This window comes from Dipodomys spectabilis, unplaced genomic scaffold, assembly GCF_019054845.1.
Source record: "Dipodomys spectabilis isolate Male_0828 unplaced genomic scaffold, ASM1905484v1 ptg000032l, whole genome shotgun sequence".
NCBI lineage: Eukaryota > Metazoa > Chordata > Mammalia > Rodentia > Heteromyidae > Dipodomys > Dipodomys spectabilis.
In genome coordinates, this window is record NW_024870709.1 from 30,064,254 (window position 1) to 30,085,011 (window position 20,758).

The window sequence follows — 20,758 nt, forward strand, 5'->3', positions numbered from 1 at the left end:
TTGGAGTTTTTATTTGAATTGTACCCAAATGAGAAAAATAAGTTTAAGACTCAAATAGCAATAAAGCAAAACAATGCAGTCCCCAAAATTCAAGATTGTCTATATGCTTGCTTTTACAGAGTTGTTATGTTGAGAAACAATAAAATTCATATGTCATAAAGAAGGACTTCAAGTTTACTGGTGGGGAAACTTTTATTATTCCAGAAGAACATCTTAGAAAAGTTACACACTAAGAGTATTTTTTTCCCACTGACAGATCAATGAGAAAGAGTCCACTGTTTTCCATGTGGCATAATAGACATCCTGATAGCTCAATAGGGAACCTTACACTGGATTTAGTTTTACATCATTGTGAATGCCAGACCAGAAATGACTGATGGTTGTTGGCTATACCAGTGGTAAGGAAAGAGAGCTGGACATGGAATAAGAAGGTAATGAAAGCAAGTCCCTCAGTGCACCCTGAGACCCAGTGACAGTCTCCATGTCAAAGCCACAGATAGTCTGTAGGAGAGACTGGTGCTAGTCACCTTGCTGTTCTATATATACCTGCCGAGGACTTTCCAAAGTTGACTGAGACTAGGGGGAACTGGAAGAGTGGTGGGCCAGAATTTTAGCATTGCAGACAGTTGCTACTAATCTCTGCTAGATCCCCTTTCTGAGCTGGTATAATATTTTGAGCTATCACAGGTCTTGGGGCCAGCCCCATGCATATAAAAGATGTTGCTTCTCTCTTACCTACTAAATCTGGTGTAAATTCTCTCATTACTAATTTCATTCCAGAAATAGGTAAAGAAAGAAATTCTTGTACATGTCTCTCCTGCTTAGCTACACTGCGGCAGTACCAAGTCTCCACATTCACACACTGTCACTCACTGAAGGTCTTGTGTGGAACATGGCTTTAGTGGTTAAAATGCACACCAGCAAGTAGCCTACTTGATGTAATCTAGTAGCATCTATGTCAATTAGGAAGTTTTCAGCTACAAGCTCAAAGTGCCTAATTGTGGCTGTCAACTCCCATAATTAATGGCTAAAAATATAGAGTCGTGGATGTAGGAATGAGTCAAGCAAAGTTAGCTAACTTAAGTAACAATTATTTACCAACATGCTCCAATGGTCTAAAGATGTCTTCTGAATCCTACTTATAAACAGGTAATATGAACCAAAAAAATCAAACATTCATTTCTTTAACATCAGAATTTTAAAGCTTTCATCTGGGGAAACTTTTCTGTGAAATACTAAAAAGAGAGTTTTCTTATCTTTGAGACTTAAAGCAGCATCCATTAACCCTGGAATCAACAACATTTTCCTTAATTATTTTATTTTTTCTAATTGCATTATTTAAAGTGCTCTTCACACAAAATAATATCCTTTTCTCTAATCTGAGACTTGAGTTCCTTGTGCTTCTCCCACAAGTGTCCTTTACAAGAAGAAAAATGCTCATTCTTCATAGACCTGAAAAACAGAATGTCAGTGTTCTCTGAAATCCCCTTGATTTTCACTAGAGGAACACACATCACACCCATGCCAAGTCCTTTCCAGAGGTAAGCAGGCCACAGCCAACTCTTCATTAGCTACAATGGGAGGAAGGGAATTCAGGCAATTATCTGCATTACAGAGGGCAGGCCCTGGTAACTCACACCAAGGACATGCTGGGTCACTCTCCATTTCCTGCCTCCCTTCCCCACTGAAGGAAAAGATTCTGTGGCCACATCACCAACAACCCTGGCACACAATTCTACTAGAAAACCTTGTCCTTATGCTAGGGCAGTTGAGGAATTTTCAGGGTTTTCTTTAGTGAATGGAAAAATAAGAGGTCATTGCATTGCCAAGAAGGCTTTCCTACTCATCTCTAGTCTTCTAGTTTCTGTTTCATTTTATTTTTCAGTTAGAAAAGGCTGTGACAACATCAAATGCATGGAAATTCATTTGGAAGCCCTGGGACCTCCTCCATGTAACTGGGGCACAAGAGGCATTTATTTCTAAGCTGGAAGATTTCATGACACCACTAGATGGGCTCTGCACAGAAGACTCTAAATCTGGGTCTGGGAAGGTGGCTCAATGGTAGAGCGCTTGCTTTGCATGCATAAGGTCCTGGGTTTGATTCCTCAGCACCACATAAGTGGGGGAAAAAAGCCAGAAGTGGTGCTGTGGCTCATGTGGTAGAGCGCTAGCCTTGAGCTGAAGAGCTGAGGGACAGCACGCAGGCCCAGAGTTCAGGCCCCACGACTAGCAAAAAAAAAAAAAAAAAGACTCTAAATTTAGTGTCACAACACTTCTTGAGGCCAGAGTTCAAAGCACTTAACTGGACCTTTCCATAGAGGCTATTTCAGCATCATTAAGAAATCTCTGGAGCTGCCAGAGACTCCCGCTTCTTGTATTTAGCTCTAAGTATCTTCAGAATAACCTAATTTTAGTCTCTCCCTTAAAAGAGATCACAATGATCTCTTTGAAAGAGATCATTGTGATCTCTTTTAAGGTACTATTTATTGTTCTCTATCAATTTATTATAAACTGACATGGTTGGTATTCATATATCACCAATAAGAAGATATATGCACCAAATTATAAAAATGAAGAGATGTTGCCTGTGTGGGCTGGCAATTATTCTAAATGCTTTATACTTATTCTTTGAAAAGCAATTAATACCACATAGCCCAATTTCCTTTAACTTACCTCCCCTACAGGTAGATCTCATTTAAAAGCTGTTCCTGGGACAATCTCTGTAAAACAGTAAAAGCTCTCTCTCTGCCACACATTTAGTACAGAGTTATTTGTCACTCTGTCACTTTGCCCAAAAAATTAGGGCACTGGCCTCTACCACTTCATCAGCAACGATATTCAAAAACCACAGAAATGTAAAAGATTCTCTATGATTTGAGGGGAAAATCAGCAGTAAAGCTGAGATCTTGAAAACAGGACTTTGGCTTTGTACTCCTTCATTTCCTTAAACAGCCTCCCCCACACTGTTCATTTTGACATGGTACAAAGTCATATACTTGTCTACCATTGAAAGCGTTCACTCAGAATTTCCAGGAGATTAATTTGTGCTTTCAAAAGTCATCTTTGTTCTATATATTCTCAAATGTTGAAGGTTCAGAGTTCAGAGACTGCTAGTTAACTTGGAATTAAACATCTGAGATATAAATAGGATTGGTTTCCCATGCAAATGCTTAGCACTTCACTACTACTTGACAAGTAGGATTTAGTAAATAGGGGAGAACTATGTTTGAACTTGTTTTCTGTTGTTTTATAAGAATTTTAAAAGAAAAGTAAGAAATTTCTTGGTGTACTGCTCATTCAATATCCTGAGTCCTAACCCAACATGCTGTGAGTCAGAGAAGACTTGAATACCTGCTGTACCTTTTTTTCAAGCTCTTTTGCTTTAATCTTGAGTTTATTGACTTGAGATTCTGCTGTCTCTGCCCTTTCCCTCATTTCGTTCAACTCATGGTGTTGCTTCTTATATTTCGAGAGGTATTGATTAGCTTGTGTCTCCTATAAAAAAAATTAAAAACACAGAAAGGAGATATATTGCCCTAACTGTATTTTCTGCTCTGACATGAGAAGTGGAAAAATGTGAGAGAAATATAAACTTCTAAGTATTGAATGAGGCCTACTACTTTTGTATAAGATATAAATGTTAAGACTTTCTAGCAAGCACAAAGAACTGTATTAATAACTGTTGCTCTATGACAAATCAGAACCTGGTGTGTACATTCCACCAACTGTTAACGGGACAGCCTTCACAGACTTGCTGGGTGATGCAGCAACCACCATTGCTTATGTAATCCATTCAACATCCTATTCTACCTCTGAGTAGAGAAAGTTGAGCTTTTAATTTCTACTAATTAATAAGAAGAGTACACATAGCAGTGCTTGCTCCAATAATTGAATCAATACAAAAACCCTCAATAATATATATTTTTTGCAAAACCTAAAGTATATGGTACTTCATGTAACTCTAAAGACTAAACCAAAGATGATGAGTGCACCTTAATCATGGTGGTTTTGTCCACAACTCATTAGGAAATATACTAAGAACTGTGTTTATGTTTACCTAGAGTTTAGGGGGAGGCTCCATGATGAAACTCTGCCCCAAATCCCTGCATGATATCCTGCTCTTATTTGGTTCGTTTCTTGTAATGCAAATATTTGGGTGGAACTATACGGTTCAGTGAAAGTACTATAGTTTTCTAGAAGGAAAAGAAGCATAAAGATTTACTATGAGTGATCGTCTTAATCTGAGTAAAACCTGACAGCAGGAAGACATGATTGGTCTTCTCTGAGATGCTGCTCTCCTAGCTCAGGTCATAAATCACAAATCAATGCTGGGACACCCCGGGGGGGCTACAATTGCCTCTGGCACTTACCGCTGCTTCCACCTGCTGCCTGTAACTTTGTACTTTCAGCTGAAGTTTGTCCACCAGAGTCTGCATCCTGCTCAGGTTTTTCTTGTCCTCCTCTGCCTGAAACACACAGGTATATATAAATATATGCATGTGAAGGTCACTGAAAGGATCTAGCCATGTGGAATGCAGCCTTGTGTGAGAAAAGGGTTGAAAACTTTATTAAACATCAAATAACTTGTGTTTTGTATAGTGGATGGGCTTGATCTACTCATCCCCCAAATTTTGAGAAATTAATGAAGACAGCTCTGAGCAATGACTGAGCCATTTCTCTGCATCCATCACAGTATCCCAACACTTTTGTTTAAGAGGATGTTAAAGCTATTAGGTTCAATATAGTCTTTATTCTGAGAAAGGAGGAGTGAAGAAGCCAACAGATGGATGGGATTCTTCACACCCTCTATTCTTTTCCCTGTTCCTTCAACTAGACTATTTCTACTTCAGGCCTGTTGAACTGTCCAAAGGAAAAAATACTTTGACCTGCCAAGAAATGAGGCTGACTTAATAATGACCTCACTTTGTTGCTCAGGTTTTTGTATGTTTCTGGCTCCATTTTGCCCCTTCCATCAAGTATCAAATGTAGTGGTGAATGCTATTATTTGTATGTTCTTCAAAGGCATGAAAGGCTTGCATCAAAAGGTCTGCCTCCAAAATTACAGAGGAAAATGTAGTGGAACATTTATAAGAATGAGGCTATTGAGTAGTTCCCATATCATTGGGAGTCACCCTCTGAAAGAGATGGCAAAACCCAGCACTTTCCTTTCCTTCTCTCCTGGCCAGAAGTGGACAAAATTGCTCCACTATGATGCGTTACCTCTTCACAGGCCCACTAGCAACACAGCCAAATCAGTCATGAACTGGATCATCCAAAATCATGAGCCCAAAGACCTTTTTCACTGTGTAAGTTGTTTATGTCTAGGATTTTGTTAGTGTCATGGGAAGTTGACTTAACACAGTAACTTTCATAGCCTATCCTCTGTCTCACGAAAGCCTACTGCAACAGGCTGATCTAACCCTATTTCTCCTCAGCTCTCTCTTTTGAAGATAAGCTCTCTTCATCATTAGAAGCTGCCTCTTCTGCAAAGTTCAGTCTGACAGTAGACAATTACTAATATTAACTTACTTAGGCAAGATGACCACAGAGCTCAACATGGTTAGGGAACTGAGACTAGCCTATATTTCAAGTAAAATTACTTCTCTCCTTTCATCTGCCTATTCTTCTAAACCTCAGGTTTATCAAATTTAACGATGAACAATTATCTACCTATGGAAATCAGCACAAGGCTAATTGCTAATAATCTTACTGAGGAGGTGATAAAGCGGGCTGCACAAAATACAACTATAAGCTAGAAGTGGATGCTAATGTCATTGGCGTTCTCCATGTGGGAGGGTGAGGCCTAGGCTCAGATCTTAGCTCTGAGGTATTCAGTAACTAGTAGCCATGGTTGTGCACTCAATGCTCCTTCCAAAGAAGAATTTGCCATTCACCTGGGAGATGTGAAGTTATCTGATAGCACCCACTGCAGTGCCTTCAGGATATGCAGTGCCTTTGGGACCTGGCCCTGCACCCACACAACCCCCAGGTGATCTCTGTGCAATAATTAGATATATCTGTTATTGCATATACCTGACTCTGCAGTCTGTTGTAGACTCCTGTAGTAGACTATAATAAAATCCTGAGCATTTTACTAGTAAGAGACACTACTTTTATCTTTGTCATGATAATCAACCTCATTAGTATTTCTTTTTCAGTTAGCAGACATTGGCTTGTGGGGTGATCACATTTTGATATTTCCACATTTGTGCCCAGTGTACTTTGATCAGTAGTATCTATGAATAAGCTATCACAAAGCATCTTGACTCATAGTATGATATATATTCTGATGTTACAGGAGGACGGACTGAACTGACTCAGTACTGACTTAGAATATTTCTGAACCAGATATTATTGTCTAGAAAGTTTTCTAGTGTGTCTAGAGGGACTTCTAGTGTCTTTTTCTCTTACAGGGTATAGTTGGTTATCTCACAAAGTAAGTGTTCAAAAGGTATTATCTGATGCAGTGATGGAAGATCATTGAGTAATTGAATAGATCTAGTATACGCTGTGAAGACACTTGGAAGAAATTAAGAAATGCGCTGCCACAAGAGAAACATGAAGATATTTCACTGAAGAAACAAATACTGCATTTCTTGAGATAACCGAAACAAACAAATAAACAAAGCTTAGCATTGGTGTTTTGTTCTATAATAAAGGTCTTTTGGGGGAAGGGGAAAATGGAAGGGAAAAGTTTGAGTTTATTCTACTAGTCTTGGGGCTAGAACTCAGGGAGATCTGAAGATTGAGGTTCAAAGACAGCCTGGGCAGCAAAGTCTGTGAGACTCTTATCTCCAGTTAACCACCAAAAAACCAGAAGTGGCACTGGCACAAGTGGTTGAGTGCTTACCTTGAGCTGAATTGCTCAGGGACAGCACCCAGGCCCAGAGTTCAAGCCTCATGACTGACAATAAATAAATAAATAAACAAATAAAATGTTAACCCCTCCATACCATGCCTTAATAATAACAATAAAATTAATAAATCAATAAAAATTTTAAAATGAAAATGTAGTTAAGGGATATTTTGGAAGTACAAGTTATAAAATGTCTACCACCAGTTATTTGCTTGAGACCAATGTTGGTCCATAGGTTACATCTAGAAAGCCTAAGAGGTCTTTCTTTAGTATTTGTTGTTTCCATTTGTCATCTGGAGCAAAGTCCTCGTTGGCATTGAATGTGTGTGCAACCAGAAAACAGGAGTAGGAAGGTTCCTTGAACCACCTGATTAGTGAGCATCCTGTGCAGTCTGCTGGAGGTGGCCATTTGAGTACCCTTGCTTATTTTACATGTCATTCTCACTCAGCCTCTCACAGGAAGCCATCTTTCTGAAAGCACTGCAAATACGATGTGTGAAAAAGTAAGGAAGGTATAAATAGCTTTCCACTTCTAACTGCACTTGCCAGCTCACATTTTGTTCTCTACTAGATCTGTAAAGGGACAGGCCTCACCCGCTGACCGCACAGAGCCCTGGGAGGTGAGTCAGAGTCTACTGCTGAAGGTGATCTAAACTTCAGAGCACCTCAGAGGCCCTTTCAGGCTGGAAGGATGGAGCTGCCACAGGTAGAGCCCAGTCATGCACACAGGGGTGGTTTCCGGGAGTACCTGAAGGGTCAGCTCTTTCATGCCTCTCTCCAGTCTGCGGGCTTCCTTTTGGATTTCTGCTTTGCGACGGAGCTCACCATCCAGTTCACCTTCCAGTTCTCGCACCTGCAACCAAGCATAGTGTCAGACCCCACACGGGTGACAAGGCTGAGTTGTTATTTGCAAGCTGGAAAACCATTTGGAATTGAGTGAAATAGTACAAGGAAGATGTGTCTGCTCTCTTTCTCACAGAAACAAGTGCAAGTTCTCTGGGAAAACCTTCACTACAATGAATCAACTGAATTCTGTAATCTCATATAAGGATTGCTAAGACCCTGAAGGATGCCAAAGGCTGGTACACATAATGGAATAAGATTCTCTTCTGTGTTACAGAGTCATACCCACCTTCCTATGTGAACATATGCACAGAGATCTGATGCACACACCAGTCATAGGGGATTCAACAATTCTACTTCTTGATCGTAAGCTTCTTCCTCTGTGTTTGGCTCAGGCTCTAAAGAAATCAGACCCTCAGCTCTGCCACACACATGTCACATAGCCTTACAGCCCTCAGAGTAGAAGAGCTGTACTGTGGAACTGCCTTTGGCTATACAGAATTATGCCAATATGATCATTACAGCACACATTCAACAAGATGCCCACTGTGCTCCAACCACACTCCAATGTTAGTTACAGAGCTGTGACTAAAAATATTAAATGGTTGACTTATTTTGAACTGATATTTTTTGGACAAGATGAGATAGAGATCTAGTTTCATGCTTATATATGGATGTCAGTTTTCCTTGTACCATTTGTTAATAAGGCTACTTTAAAAATAATTCCAGTGTATGTTTTTGGTAACTTTGTTAAGAATCAGATAGTGTGCCAGGTGCTGATGATTCATGCCTGTTACAAAAGTGATACATTATTTTTGAAAGGCCCTTTTGGGGCATGCTTTGAGAAAGAACCTAATCTTTCCTACTTTGTGGAATGTATCATATGCTATATACATAATCAATTCAAGTTGATTTAATAACTTAGGCTAGGCATAATAGTCCATATCTGTAATGTAAGCTACTCAGAGGTAGCAGTGGAAAGATTGAGGCCTGAGGCTGGCCTTATACAAGTACATGACCCTACCAAAAAAACAAAAAACAACAACAACAAAACTAAAGTTAAAAAAAAGGACGTGGCTCATGTGGTATAGCATTGACAGTCTATTAAGTCTGAGGCCCTGTCAAATCCATCTAGAAAGGAAAAGAAATTTAATAGTTTTAAAATAAGTATTTCTATGTGTTTAAAAGCTTTATTTAATAGATTTTACATCATTACTGTCAGCTTTTGTTTTAGCTGTACTGAGTCTTTGTAGATCATAGATTGGTTTTGACTTTCTTCAGCTGTTAGGAAATGGTCATTCTCAGCAGAGTAAATGACAGGAGTAGAGGCACAGAAGCAAGATTTCAAGGCTGCATTTGGAGCTAGTGGGTCATGCTACCTGTAGGAAGCAAGAGCTGGTACAGAACAAGAGAAGACACATCCTCACCTAGCAGAAAAAGGGAAGGCACAGTTCATTCTGAGTGACAAAAGTCATACTCAATGACCTAAATTCAAGCAAGAATGAATGGATATATTGAGATTAGACACCCTTGGAGATCTGGCAGTGCTGTTATCAAAAGTGATGAGGCAGGGAGAATATTATGTACTGTGACACTGAAAGACAATAGGACTTTGAATTGAGGGGTCATCAAGTCTCCATAGTTTCCAAGGAAAACTCCTACCCTGGATTCTAGTTTCTGGATTTGCTTTCTGCTTCCCAGCAAGGAATTCTGCTCAGCTTCATCCAGCCTTTTCTGCAAATCTTTAATCGTCTGCTCCATATTCGTTCTCATTTTTCCCAGATGGGCATTAGTGTCTTGCTCCTTCTTCAGTTCTTCTGACAAGTTTGCTGCCTAGAAATGAAAGAAAGGCACTGAGCTAGTACAGTAACCTACCGGTGTTCATATTTCTGCCAAAGAGCTTCAGTTCCTGGCCTTTCCTACATATATTTAATCTCTTACCACCATGCTCTGCTTATCAATGCAGTCACTTCCAAATGATTGAACAGTGAGGCAATGAAGATAGCAGCAGCAGAGGAGAGACTGGGCTGAGTGATGGTAGAAAAAGAGCATTTAAAAATTAGAAGACAACAACTATGTTGGAGAAAAATGACCAACTAAAGCATTGGGTTTTAATTGAATAAAACACCAGATTGTCATTTGTTATTGAACAGTATGGAAAAGTGCCTATGGAAATATTTTTAAAAGCTCACTTGTATAGTTCTGTGCTTTACCACTGTAAACAAATGTAGGCTCTAGGAATTTGGCAGCGTCTGGTGTTCTCAGTGACAACAATGTGACACAAGGAAGCTGAGTTATGCAGCTTACTTTTGGCTTTGGCTATTTGTACAATGGCTGGCAGCCAACTCTGAGCTAGAGTCATTGAGGAAAAGCAACACCATCAACAATTTAAAAATTGCAGCTAAAGATGGCCCACCAGACCTCAAACAGTTCTTTACTAGCCTAATCTTATTACCCAAGCAGTAGAATGGAGTGCAAAACATAAGTCACTAAAGCATTCCTTTCAGATCATCATCATAAAACCATTAGAGGCCCCAGGATAAGGATTTGTCAGAAAACATAGGAAGAATTGTTTCTAGACACTTGGTATATTGATTTAAAACTTAAGGGAGGAACTCTTGCTTCCAGAGATTTTCCTTCTAGCAATTCAACTGTTCCTTTCCACTGCCCCAGTAAGTTGGAAGGGAAGAGCTAATTGGCCTAATTGTGCAAGCTGAGCAGAGGGAGTCACAGAGGTCAGCTAGCCTCCTGCTGATCATATGGGAAATCAATGGACTGTGTGGGGCAGCAAATGGGCTCCTGCCTCTGGGTTCTTGCTCCAGTGCACTCTGGAAGGCAGGATCAAACAAGCAGTCAACACACCCACCTCAACAGCAGCCTTCTTGGCCTTTTCTTCTGCCCTTTGACACTGCTGAATCATCTCTTCAGTTTCTTTCTGCATCCGAGCAACATCATCCTCCAGTTTCTTCTTTTGGCTGAGGAGACTTATGTTCTAAGGAAAAGTAGCCTTGCTGTCAGACAACTTGGAACCAGAAATGCAAGTGCAAGCTGGTCTGTTCCGGCTATGTAATCATCGAGGCAGCTCTTAAAGGGGCAATTTTATCAGTCATGTTCACTTAAGCAAGACTTCCAACCCCAGATGGCTTTTGATGTCAATGGCATGTGTGAATGGAAGGGATTTTGTCTATTTAGAGGATCAGAATGAAAGACATGGCAGCCTGAGTCAGAAAGGAGAAACAGGTCCCAGATAACCTACTGTCCATACATGGGTTTGATTTTTTTAACTTCTTGAGGAATGTTTTCCTGCTTTTCAACGTGCTAGAAACAAGTGTCTCCAAGAGGAAGTTGGGGTCACCTGCAGCCCCCTGGGGAACAAGAGGTTTGAGAACAAAAATCACAGTTCCAGCATGCTGCTCCAGAGAGAAAACCAATTTCTCTTCTTTATCCCCCTGCCTTCCTGCTTACCCTGCAGTGAGGAGGAGGTGGGAAAAGCAGCTCACAAAAGCCCCATCCCCCAGCCCTAAGGACCCCTATTAAGTGGAGGATGCTTTGTGCACTGCAGCTGGGGATGCCCTAATTTCTTTCTGAGTTTGACACTGGAGGCCAAAGCTCCCTTTGCTGCATGTGGGCATTGTTTGAAGTACAGCTTTTCTGAGGGTGTGAAGCCTTAGCACAGAGCATGTGTATAAAAGGCACAGCTTTCTAGCTTTTATTTCTTCTTTCATTTCATCCTCCATATTATGCTTTCCCTTTCCTCTATCTAGAGCCTCTCTCAGGGGCAGGATTAAGGTTTGGAAATAGAGAGAAAGACATGCCAGCCTCACTGACTCTGCTTGCCCCCTCGGTGGCATGAAAGATCATCAAGACTGCTCCCCTCTGTCCTGTGGAGAGCCAGGCCTTGTGCACCCAGGATCTCCACCCCCTGGGGTGGCTAAAGGAGGTAAGTGCATTTACATGAAGTGTTTTATGAATGTTCACTACACTTAACTCCTTGGAAACTTTTTATTTGTAAGGAAAGGAACATATAAAAGCACTTGTTTGTTTGCAATAGAATCACTTAAAATGTGCTATAAAGATGGTGGTTAAAGTATTTACAAGTTGACTAGCTCTATGATTTGGTACATTTTAAAGGAAGAAACAGGTTGAAGAAGCAAGTTGAGGAGTATCTAAAGTTACTGTAGATGGCATCTGTAGGCACAGCGGGGCATCTATACTGTCACATTTCAGGTTTAAAAAGGGAGTCCATGCCACTAGACAAAGAAAAAGTTTGGCTATACATGCTTACTCTAAGAAAATGTTAATATAGAGCAGAGCTGGTCAAATAGTGTCTTGGAGCCAGGAGTGACACCTGAGAACTTGCTGAGTTCCTCAATCCCATGACAGCTTCTGATGAGTAGATCTGTGGTAAGACCTGAGATTTAGTATTTTTGTATTAAAGACTTTCAGTCATTATGCTTCAGGAAGATCCGCCCTGAAGACCAGGTATTCAGAGCCTAATTTTAACTATTTCGTTTTCCCCCTAATCCTTTCTTCCTTATTTCTGAGTGCATTTTTCTTCCTCCTCTTCCTCTTCCTCCTCTATCTTCTCTTCCTTCTCCTCTACTTCCTTTTCCCTGACTCACTCCTTCATTCTCTTCCTCTCTTTTACTGTCTTCCTCTTGCTTTTTCTGTATCTGTCTGTTTTTCTCACTTCCTCTCCCCTCCCCCGCTTTCCCAGTGGGTTTGGGGTTTTGTTTTAATCACATTGGGAATCCAGATGCATTATCAGTTATTATATGCATGCCACCATTAAGTGATTGGTCATCAATAGCTATTAAATACTGAAGACACTAGATAACTGACCTTTAAAATTCTATGTTCTGTTTCTTAATATTTCACCACACTGCACTGAGATAAACTTTCTTCAAGGAGAAAAAATAATTTTTTATTTTCTCCTGTGAGATCTGGTGTTGAACCCAGGGGACACTACTACACTGTAGGCATATGCTCCACCATAACTATACCCCCAGGAAAATAGGACAGCCTATTCAAACTGACCTCCTTGAAAACATGAATTTTACCCCCACGATCCCCAAATAAGTTTTTGTCACACACAGGGACACAGAATCAAACTGTAGGCACAACTAATTGGAGCATCTTTCATTAGACACACTTCTGCTTTTCATATTCTTTGCTGCAATCTTTCTCAGTGGGGGAAAACCTCAAATGCTTTGTGATGTGGAATTATCTGGCACCTTGAAGGACTTGCAGTGTTTCTGGATTCTGCCTACTAAATGTCAGTGGCACTTCCCAGTCACTGTGGCAAGCAAAATGTTGCCACAGATGTTTCTCATCACCAAATATGGCAGTCTGTCTCTAATTGTTTTAATCGATCCTCATAGCAATCAGCATAGTAAAATTTCTAAAATGTGAATCTGATAACTTCATACTCTGCTACTCAAAATTCCTCAGTGGATCCTCACTATCTTACACACAAAAATTCAAACTCCATCAGTCTCAGACTCAAAGTCCTATCCTCCTCTTACCATCACCCATGCTATCTCTCCGGCTCACCCTGGGCTCTGATCTATGAATATCCCTTAAGATCCCCAATTTCCTTCCCCCTTATCTTTTCCCTGGCATTTCTCTTTATCTAGTTGATTTCTTCCATGTTTCATAGCACAGATGAAGCACGTTGTGTATCCACCCATGTCTGGGGGCATCCAACAAGACTCTCTGAAGGTATACCCTTCATCATAATACTCCCAGAAGTGCACCACAATTGTTTGCTTAGGCCTTTACTGCTTGAAAACAGAAATATTCTACATGTGGGAAGCCACGTTTTATGTCATCATCAAGCTTACTATCCAAGTTGTGGTAGGTTCTAAAAATGCTAAGTATGTGAGGCATTCATTCACAGGTACAGGTCCTAGCCTCTGTGGCTTCTTCTGATTCCAGGATCATAATGAAGGATCTCAGAATTTTGCTTCGTGGCATTTAATAACCATACATGGAAAGCCAGAGTTCTGGCAGCTTAATTTTTTCTATCAGTAGCCATTTATTTTAGAGATTCCCGGCACTTGAAAGGAACATTTTTCTGTAAGCTTTGGATGATGGCGAGAGCAAGCAAGTTAAAGAGAGCAGGATAAGCCAGAATTGTTCTAGAACAAGAAGAAATATTCATCTCTCCTTCCCCAGCATCTTTACCATGAATGCCTTCACAGTCCATTCTTCCAGAGAAGGCCTAGTGTCATTTCTGTATCTCTCAGAAAACTTCTAGGGATAGAATTTCTAACCAACCAGCTTTTGGACATAGGCCTTAAAAAAAGAGATAATGTATTCATATGGTTCCTATTCTATATGATGAGTGTTCTTAGGAGAGGAGAAATTGGGGAAGAGCTAACAAGACATTCAAGGAGGGAAGATGATGTGAACACACAGTAAGAATGCCATGGAAAGGCAAGGCAGTGGAGTAAGGCATTGACAAGACAAGGAATTTGAAAGATGGCCAAGGAACTATAGCAAGAAGGGAACAAATAGTAACAAGAGCCAAGGAATGATGATCCTACATATTTCAGATGGACCATGGGCATGAAAACACCTTGATTTTGGATGTTCAGGATCCAGGACTGTGAGAATAATAAACAAGTAATAAACACTCAGCATTTCAAGTACACATCCACATTGTGGCACTTTGTTAATCTAATACACTCGTGAATGAAGAGGGTGACCAGCACTCTGCTTCAAGGCATTCCATGTGTTTTTCATGTCATTCAAGACTTGAAATGGCAACCATCCATGGCCTAAGGCTGAACCAAGAGTAGGAACCATTGCCTCTAACCCACTGATTCAGCTAATGGAGAGGGTTTACGGGCCCCACCTGAGTGTGGAAAAGACTGATCTTTTCTGTGACTTCAAGGAGCTCTTTTTCAGCCAGCCTGCGCCCACGTTCTGTCTGCTCTTGCAAGCACCTCAGTTCCTCTAGTTCAGACTGAAGAAAAGAATTTCGCTGCTCAGCCAGAGTCACCTGTTCCTTCAGATCATTGTTCAGGTGTGTGCTGTCATCAAGTTGCACTTGAAGGTCCTGTAAGAGAACATAGGAGCCTGGAACAAAGACCCTTCTGAATCCAATGTGGGATGTGCTCCTCTGCATACATGCTCTGAGCAGAGTTCCTCTTGTTAGAATAGAATCACATGCTCTTCATCCTTGAAGGGTGAATTTGTTATCCTTACCTTTATTGCTCAATTGAAACTGTTGCTTAGTTTAGCAAATATGCAGACATATTTCCACTATCATCTCATAATATAGTTTGAAAATACCTTCATTTGACTCTGAAGCTGGCCCAAAGATTTGGTTGTTTGGGACACCTGTCGATTAGCAGTGCAAAGCTGGAGTTCCATCTCCTTAAGGTCTCCTTCCATCTTCTTCTTCATCCTGGTAGCCTCAATCCTCTGCCTAGCTTCCGAATCCAGACTAGACTGCAGGGAATCCATTGCACACTGCTGTTTGCTCCTAATTTTAGAATAACATTCAGAAGGAAAATATCACATACCCAAATCAAGAAAACTTGCCTGCTGTGTTCACAACACGTTAGGAAATTTAAAAAATATATTTAAACTTGAATTTTTTCAGTGATTAACAAAATTAGTCTAAAATGTTTAGATTTTATAAACAGAAGAGTTTGGGGTTATGTTAGTGAGCTCATTATAACAAACTATGATTTCCAGCCAAAGTTCTGCAAAGAATCAAGGAAGTGCCCTCATCTTTTCAAGGTTCCTGAGGGGTAGATCATCTAATGAACGATCTAAGCAAATCCCTGGATTTTCAAGGTGGCTAAAGATAAAAGATGGAGATTATTTAAGGCAGTCATAATATTAATTTAATCTACTGCCAGTGACAAAATAAAGTGTCTGAATAGGGCAGGAAAGAGTTACAAGTTCTAAGAGATAGCAATACTGCTCTAATGGCTTGTAGATACTATATCCTTTACAATTGTATGGTTATATATAATCCTATGGTTGTCTCTCCCTGAGAGTTTGAGATGACAGGATTGGCTGAGAAAACCAAATGCAATTTGATAATGAATTATTCCATCATAGAAACAAACACTCTGCAAAACCACATTTGCAAAGAAATGAGTAATAGCTGTATGTTGAAAAAAGCTATGAGACAATTGAGGTGAGTCAGAAAATTTCATTTCTCAAAAATAGTAGTAGGCCGGGTGCCAGTGGCTCACTCCTGTAATCCTAGCTACTGAGGAGGCTGAGATCTGAGGATCGTGGTTCAAAGCTAGCCCAGGCAGGAAAGACTGTGAGACTCTTATCTCCAATAAACCACCAGAAGAGCTGAGGGACAGTGCCTAGGCCCAGAGTTCAGGCCCCATACTGACAAAAAAATACTAGTGACAATAGCTGAGGACTATGTAATTTAATGTAATTTAAAGACTTGGACTGTAGTGAAGTGTACCATTAAAAGTCTCACCAAATGAAATGTGTGTGTGTGTGTGTGTGTGTGTGTGTGTGTGTGTGTGTGTGTGTGTGTGTGTGGCTTGAATTCATGGCTTTGTTCTTTTGCTTGGTTTTGTTTGTTCACAGCTGGTGCTTTACACTTGAGCCCAGCCCAGCTTTTTTGTTGCTTAATTTGAGTCCTGTAGACTTTTCTTCTCAGGCTGTCTTTGAACTGTGATCCTCAAGTCTCAGCCTCCTGTATAGATAGATAAGCCTCTTGTACAGGCATAACTTGCTGATGCCAAGCTTGATTTTTTTCTATGTGTTCCTGCACCAAAGGTAAAGAACCTGCCTTCTGGAATGACTCTGAAGAGTGACTCATTTTCCATCTCAATTCATACTGAACTCTGATTTGGGCAAAAATTAATTTATATTGACTTAATTTCCCATGATTGGGTTGTTTTTCATCAGGACAATTTAACTCTTTCAGAAACACGTGTCATATTAAGCTCACTCATCAAACAAGACCCTGGTGCTGGATAGATAAGATAGGAGACAGGAGGGAGAAGTTCTCCCTTTCTTCTTCACACAGTTTTGTCAGAACAAATAGAGAAAAATGTGTATCTATTGGGTCAGGAATGGATTTCACATTGAATTGTCATAGAGCCTTATTCAGACATTTGAGGTGACCTGCCCAGGTTGCAGGCAAATAGGCATCTGGTCGGAATTCCCCCTTAGGTCTAAGTGGAGCTCACTTTTGATGACCACGTTTCTCTTATGGAGGAAGGGGACTCAGGAAGGGGACTTAAATGCATGAGAAATAAGTCATCTGGCTCTGTATCCCAGGCTTAGCATCACCCCTCTGTCAACCTCATCTCATGAGACCCCACAGGTTTTCTTACCTATCCTTAGGCACTGGGCCTTTGTTTACCTCTCAGAGTACAGTCCTATAGGTCTCTCTCTATATATTTATATATAATTTATTATATATATTTATGATATATACTCTATAATTTATAATACATTTATATAATGATATAAAATTTATAACTTATATGTAAATTATAATTTACATAATTCAATAATTATATAGAATTATATAAAGTTAAATGGGACTGTTAAGGGCTAAATTATGTATCTCCCAAATTCATATATTGAAGCCTCAAACACAGTACCTCAGAATGTGACTGTATTTGGAGACAGGATCTTATGAGGAGCCTTTGAAAGGGTAACTGAGATAAAATTAGACAGCGTGGGTAGGGCACTGACTGAATAACTCTGGTATCCTCACAAAAGGAGAAAGGCACCATAGATGAAAGATCACATAGGGACACATCAAGAAGGCAGTTGTCTTTCTGACAGCCAAAGACAGAAGCCTCAGGAGAAATCAAATCTAACAACTCCCTCCTTTCAGATTTGTAGTCTTCAGAACTACAAGAAAATTAGTTTGAACAAGCACCCAGTCTCTGCATTTTGTGATGATAGTCTTTGCAAACTACTAGAGGGACACTCATACAAAACAGCACAGATGCTTTAAAATGCTTTCTCTCTTCCAGTGGGGAAATTCTCATTTCCCCATAGTCAACTCTCCCTACACAGAAAGTCCAAAGCATCCTGGCTTGATAGTCAAAATCCTCAGTACAGAAATTCATTCTACTGCAGCAAACAGAATGTTTCCAATGTTGTCTATGAAATTGCATGGGTGCCTATGGACCAGTAATATGTGCTATTGTTTAAGAGGAATGGAAATGACACAGGCCTGGAGAATGCCTGCTACATGATCAACGCATTTTATGCAATATGAAGAAAATGAAAACTCCCTTCAGTATATTTTTTAAAGAAAAACAAAGCAATGAAGTCCAATGGCAGTTTTGTAAGACATTCTTTTGTTCTGTTTGTTGCTTGTTAGACAACTATAAATTGAGAGGAGAAATAAAATTTTAAAATCTGGACAAAAGCTTAAAACATTGAAAACTTCCTAATTTCAAACCAATCGTTCATTAAGCTACTTTTTTCTGTTATGATATTGCTCATCCATATTGGCGAAACATGATTTTTCTCCTTGGTCAGAACATAAACAGTTTAGAATATCCAAAAATGTAGCTTTGACTTAAAGAAACTCACCAGCTAACTCATACAATCATCATTAATTCCATCTGTTTACAATTGTATCCGTGATCTATCTTCTGTGACATGTGGGACCATGTTTCTCCCCTTCACTGAAAACTAAGAAGTGGAATCTTCCAGTCACAGCTTGCTTTAACAAAGTTAACGAAAGATCTAAGCCAGGAGTTCTCTCAAATTCACTTTTCTGACAATTAAAACTCAATGGTTTCAACAAGAACTCACTGCCCTTGCCAAATAAACACCTGAGGGAACATGTACATCTCTCTCTCTGGCATTATCAGTGTGTTTGCTGAAAGTTTAAGAAAACAGTTTATTGCAGTGTATAGACCTGGACAGGATACCCCGTCCTTCTATATGTAATTGTAGGGTGTACTGCTATGTTATCTTTGGTCTCATATAAGACCAAAGTGATTGAGTATATAAAAAAAACACAAAAATTGGTAATTATTGTATATAGGAATTCCTTTACAAAATATAGTGGCATATGTACTTGAAAATTCTTTCATAGAGCTAGACCATATTTTGGAGGAAATGTTCCTGCAAGAGTCATCAGTACCAAAATATAATGAATATTGTTCATTCAAAAATTCTGAACCTTGCCAGGAGCTGGAGGCTCACACCTATAATCCTACTTATTCAGAAGGCTGAGATCTGAGGATCATGGCTCAAAGACAGACTAGACAGTAAAGTCCATGAGATTCTTATCTCAAATTAATCACCAAAAGGCTGGAAATGGCACTGTGGCTCAAGAGGTAGGGCATTAGCCTTGAGCATAAAGACTCGGGACAACACTCACACCCTGAGATCAAGGCGCAAGGCCAGCACGCATGCCCCCTCCCCCTGTACACCCATGGTTCTGAACAATGTAACAGCTGCTCACCCACATAATCTTACATACCTAAAATTTTCTATTTCTTCTTCTTTCTCTGAAAGCTTTCTTTCAAGTTCTTCTTTAGCTTCCAAGAGTTCAAGCTGGAAACGAACAATCTTGCTTTCATTCCGTTCCAGAGCTCCCTGAAGTGAAAAAATAAAAAAGCATTTGATGAATACTCAGTTGGACAAAAAGTTTTGTTTCTTTTCTTCAAAATATGTATCACTAATATAACTCTTATTAGAGTTTCTAGGAGGGTTTAGTTTCAAATCAGGCCTCTAAAATTGGAAAAAATGAAAAACAAGTGATTGATTTCCTTTGTCATGCATTGATCTTTTAGCTGAAACTCTAGAGCTACAATTGTGAGTGGCAGAAAATTACAATTTTTTCTGTGACTTTAAGTCATCATTTATTGCTCTTGAAGTTTTCTAATATATTTCATCTTTGGGGTTAATCAACAAAAGTAAACCTAGAGCACAGAAGGTGTTAACTCTTATCTGGAATACTTTATTTAATTCTGTACATCCTAGAATGATAGAAGAAAAGTTCAGTGCACTGAGAGCAAGCAACAATTGAGCAAGCTAAGCTTAGTACTCAAATACAATTATATAATGAACAAATAAACAGATTTAGGAACCATCTCACACAATATTAGTGAGCCACTATCACCTTGGAGTATGTAAATAGATACCATGGAATTATTTCCAGAGATTGTCTAAAGATGATTCAATTTTAAAAGTGTAAGTTTGATAGTCTTTAAACCAATTCCAAAGATAGCATGTATAAAAGAAGAAATCAAAAGCAAACAAGAACAACAAAAGCACTTAAAGGCCACTGATGATAAAGGACATAAGAGTGATGTAAGTGATTAGTGACCTCTAGACAGCTCAAAAGAAGGGAAATTCTTATAACCTGCTCAGGGTAGTGTTTAACACTTATCAAAAAGAACTGAGTAACAATGTTCAAATAACGTGTAATATATTCAGGAATTTTGATAAGGCCTCCTTTGCTGCTCTCCCACACTTGTGTCAATATAAACCCAAAGCAAATGTTTGCATAGCAATTTTGTCAAAGGGAATCGTATACTTCCTCCGGGGGAAACTGCCATCTCTAATTCTCTAGAAGTCACTTAGAGAGTGAATCTTTGGAGAGGGTGAGCTGGAATAATTTGAGCATATATATATTTTAAGTGAGATACAGTGTTTCATAAAGGCTCACCTAGAAAGGAAGTAAGTGAATATTACAAACACATGTCCAAGTTTATGACCATGCTGAAGACAGAACTTCAGTAAAGGCTAGTAGAATATACTGCCATCTGGTGGTACTAGATGGTATGTGATCCACTGCTCTAATGTCATTCCCACCTTTGGCTAGTTTGATTAATATACAATTATATTTTTGTATACTGTGGGCTGACTTAAACTTTATGCAGGACTAGAGTTATCCACTGGTCATATTTAAATCCATACTATAAAAGTTATTTGTTTTAGTTTACATGGTGACCTGTAGCCAGATGACTGAGAGCCAAAGACAAGTAAATGAAACAAAGTTCACCAACTGTACTAAAACCAGGCTTGCACAGGACACCACATCGGTAATTGAAGGGATTCTGCATAAAATGTACCAGATCTCAA

At 39.6% G+C, this 20,758-nt stretch overlaps 1 protein-coding gene across 1 annotated transcript in view; it reads right to left on the reverse strand.

The window, feature by feature from the left end:
- Positions 1 to 977: 977 nt before the first annotated feature.
- The window catches only part of Myh15 (myosin heavy chain 15), a 111,943-nt gene continuing 92,162 nt past the window's right edge, over positions 978 to 20,758 (reverse strand). The window contains 9 exon segments of the mRNA XM_042676874.1: positions 978 to 1,452; positions 3,361 to 3,495; positions 4,371 to 4,466; positions 7,605 to 7,709; positions 9,362 to 9,532; positions 10,566 to 10,691; positions 14,559 to 14,762; positions 14,999 to 15,191; positions 19,152 to 19,267. Coding sequence (XP_042532808.1) covers positions 1,438 to 1,452; positions 3,361 to 3,495; positions 4,371 to 4,466; positions 7,605 to 7,709; positions 9,362 to 9,532; positions 10,566 to 10,691; positions 14,559 to 14,762; positions 14,999 to 15,191; positions 19,152 to 19,267 — 1,161 coding nt within the window. The 3' untranslated portion in view covers positions 978 to 1,437.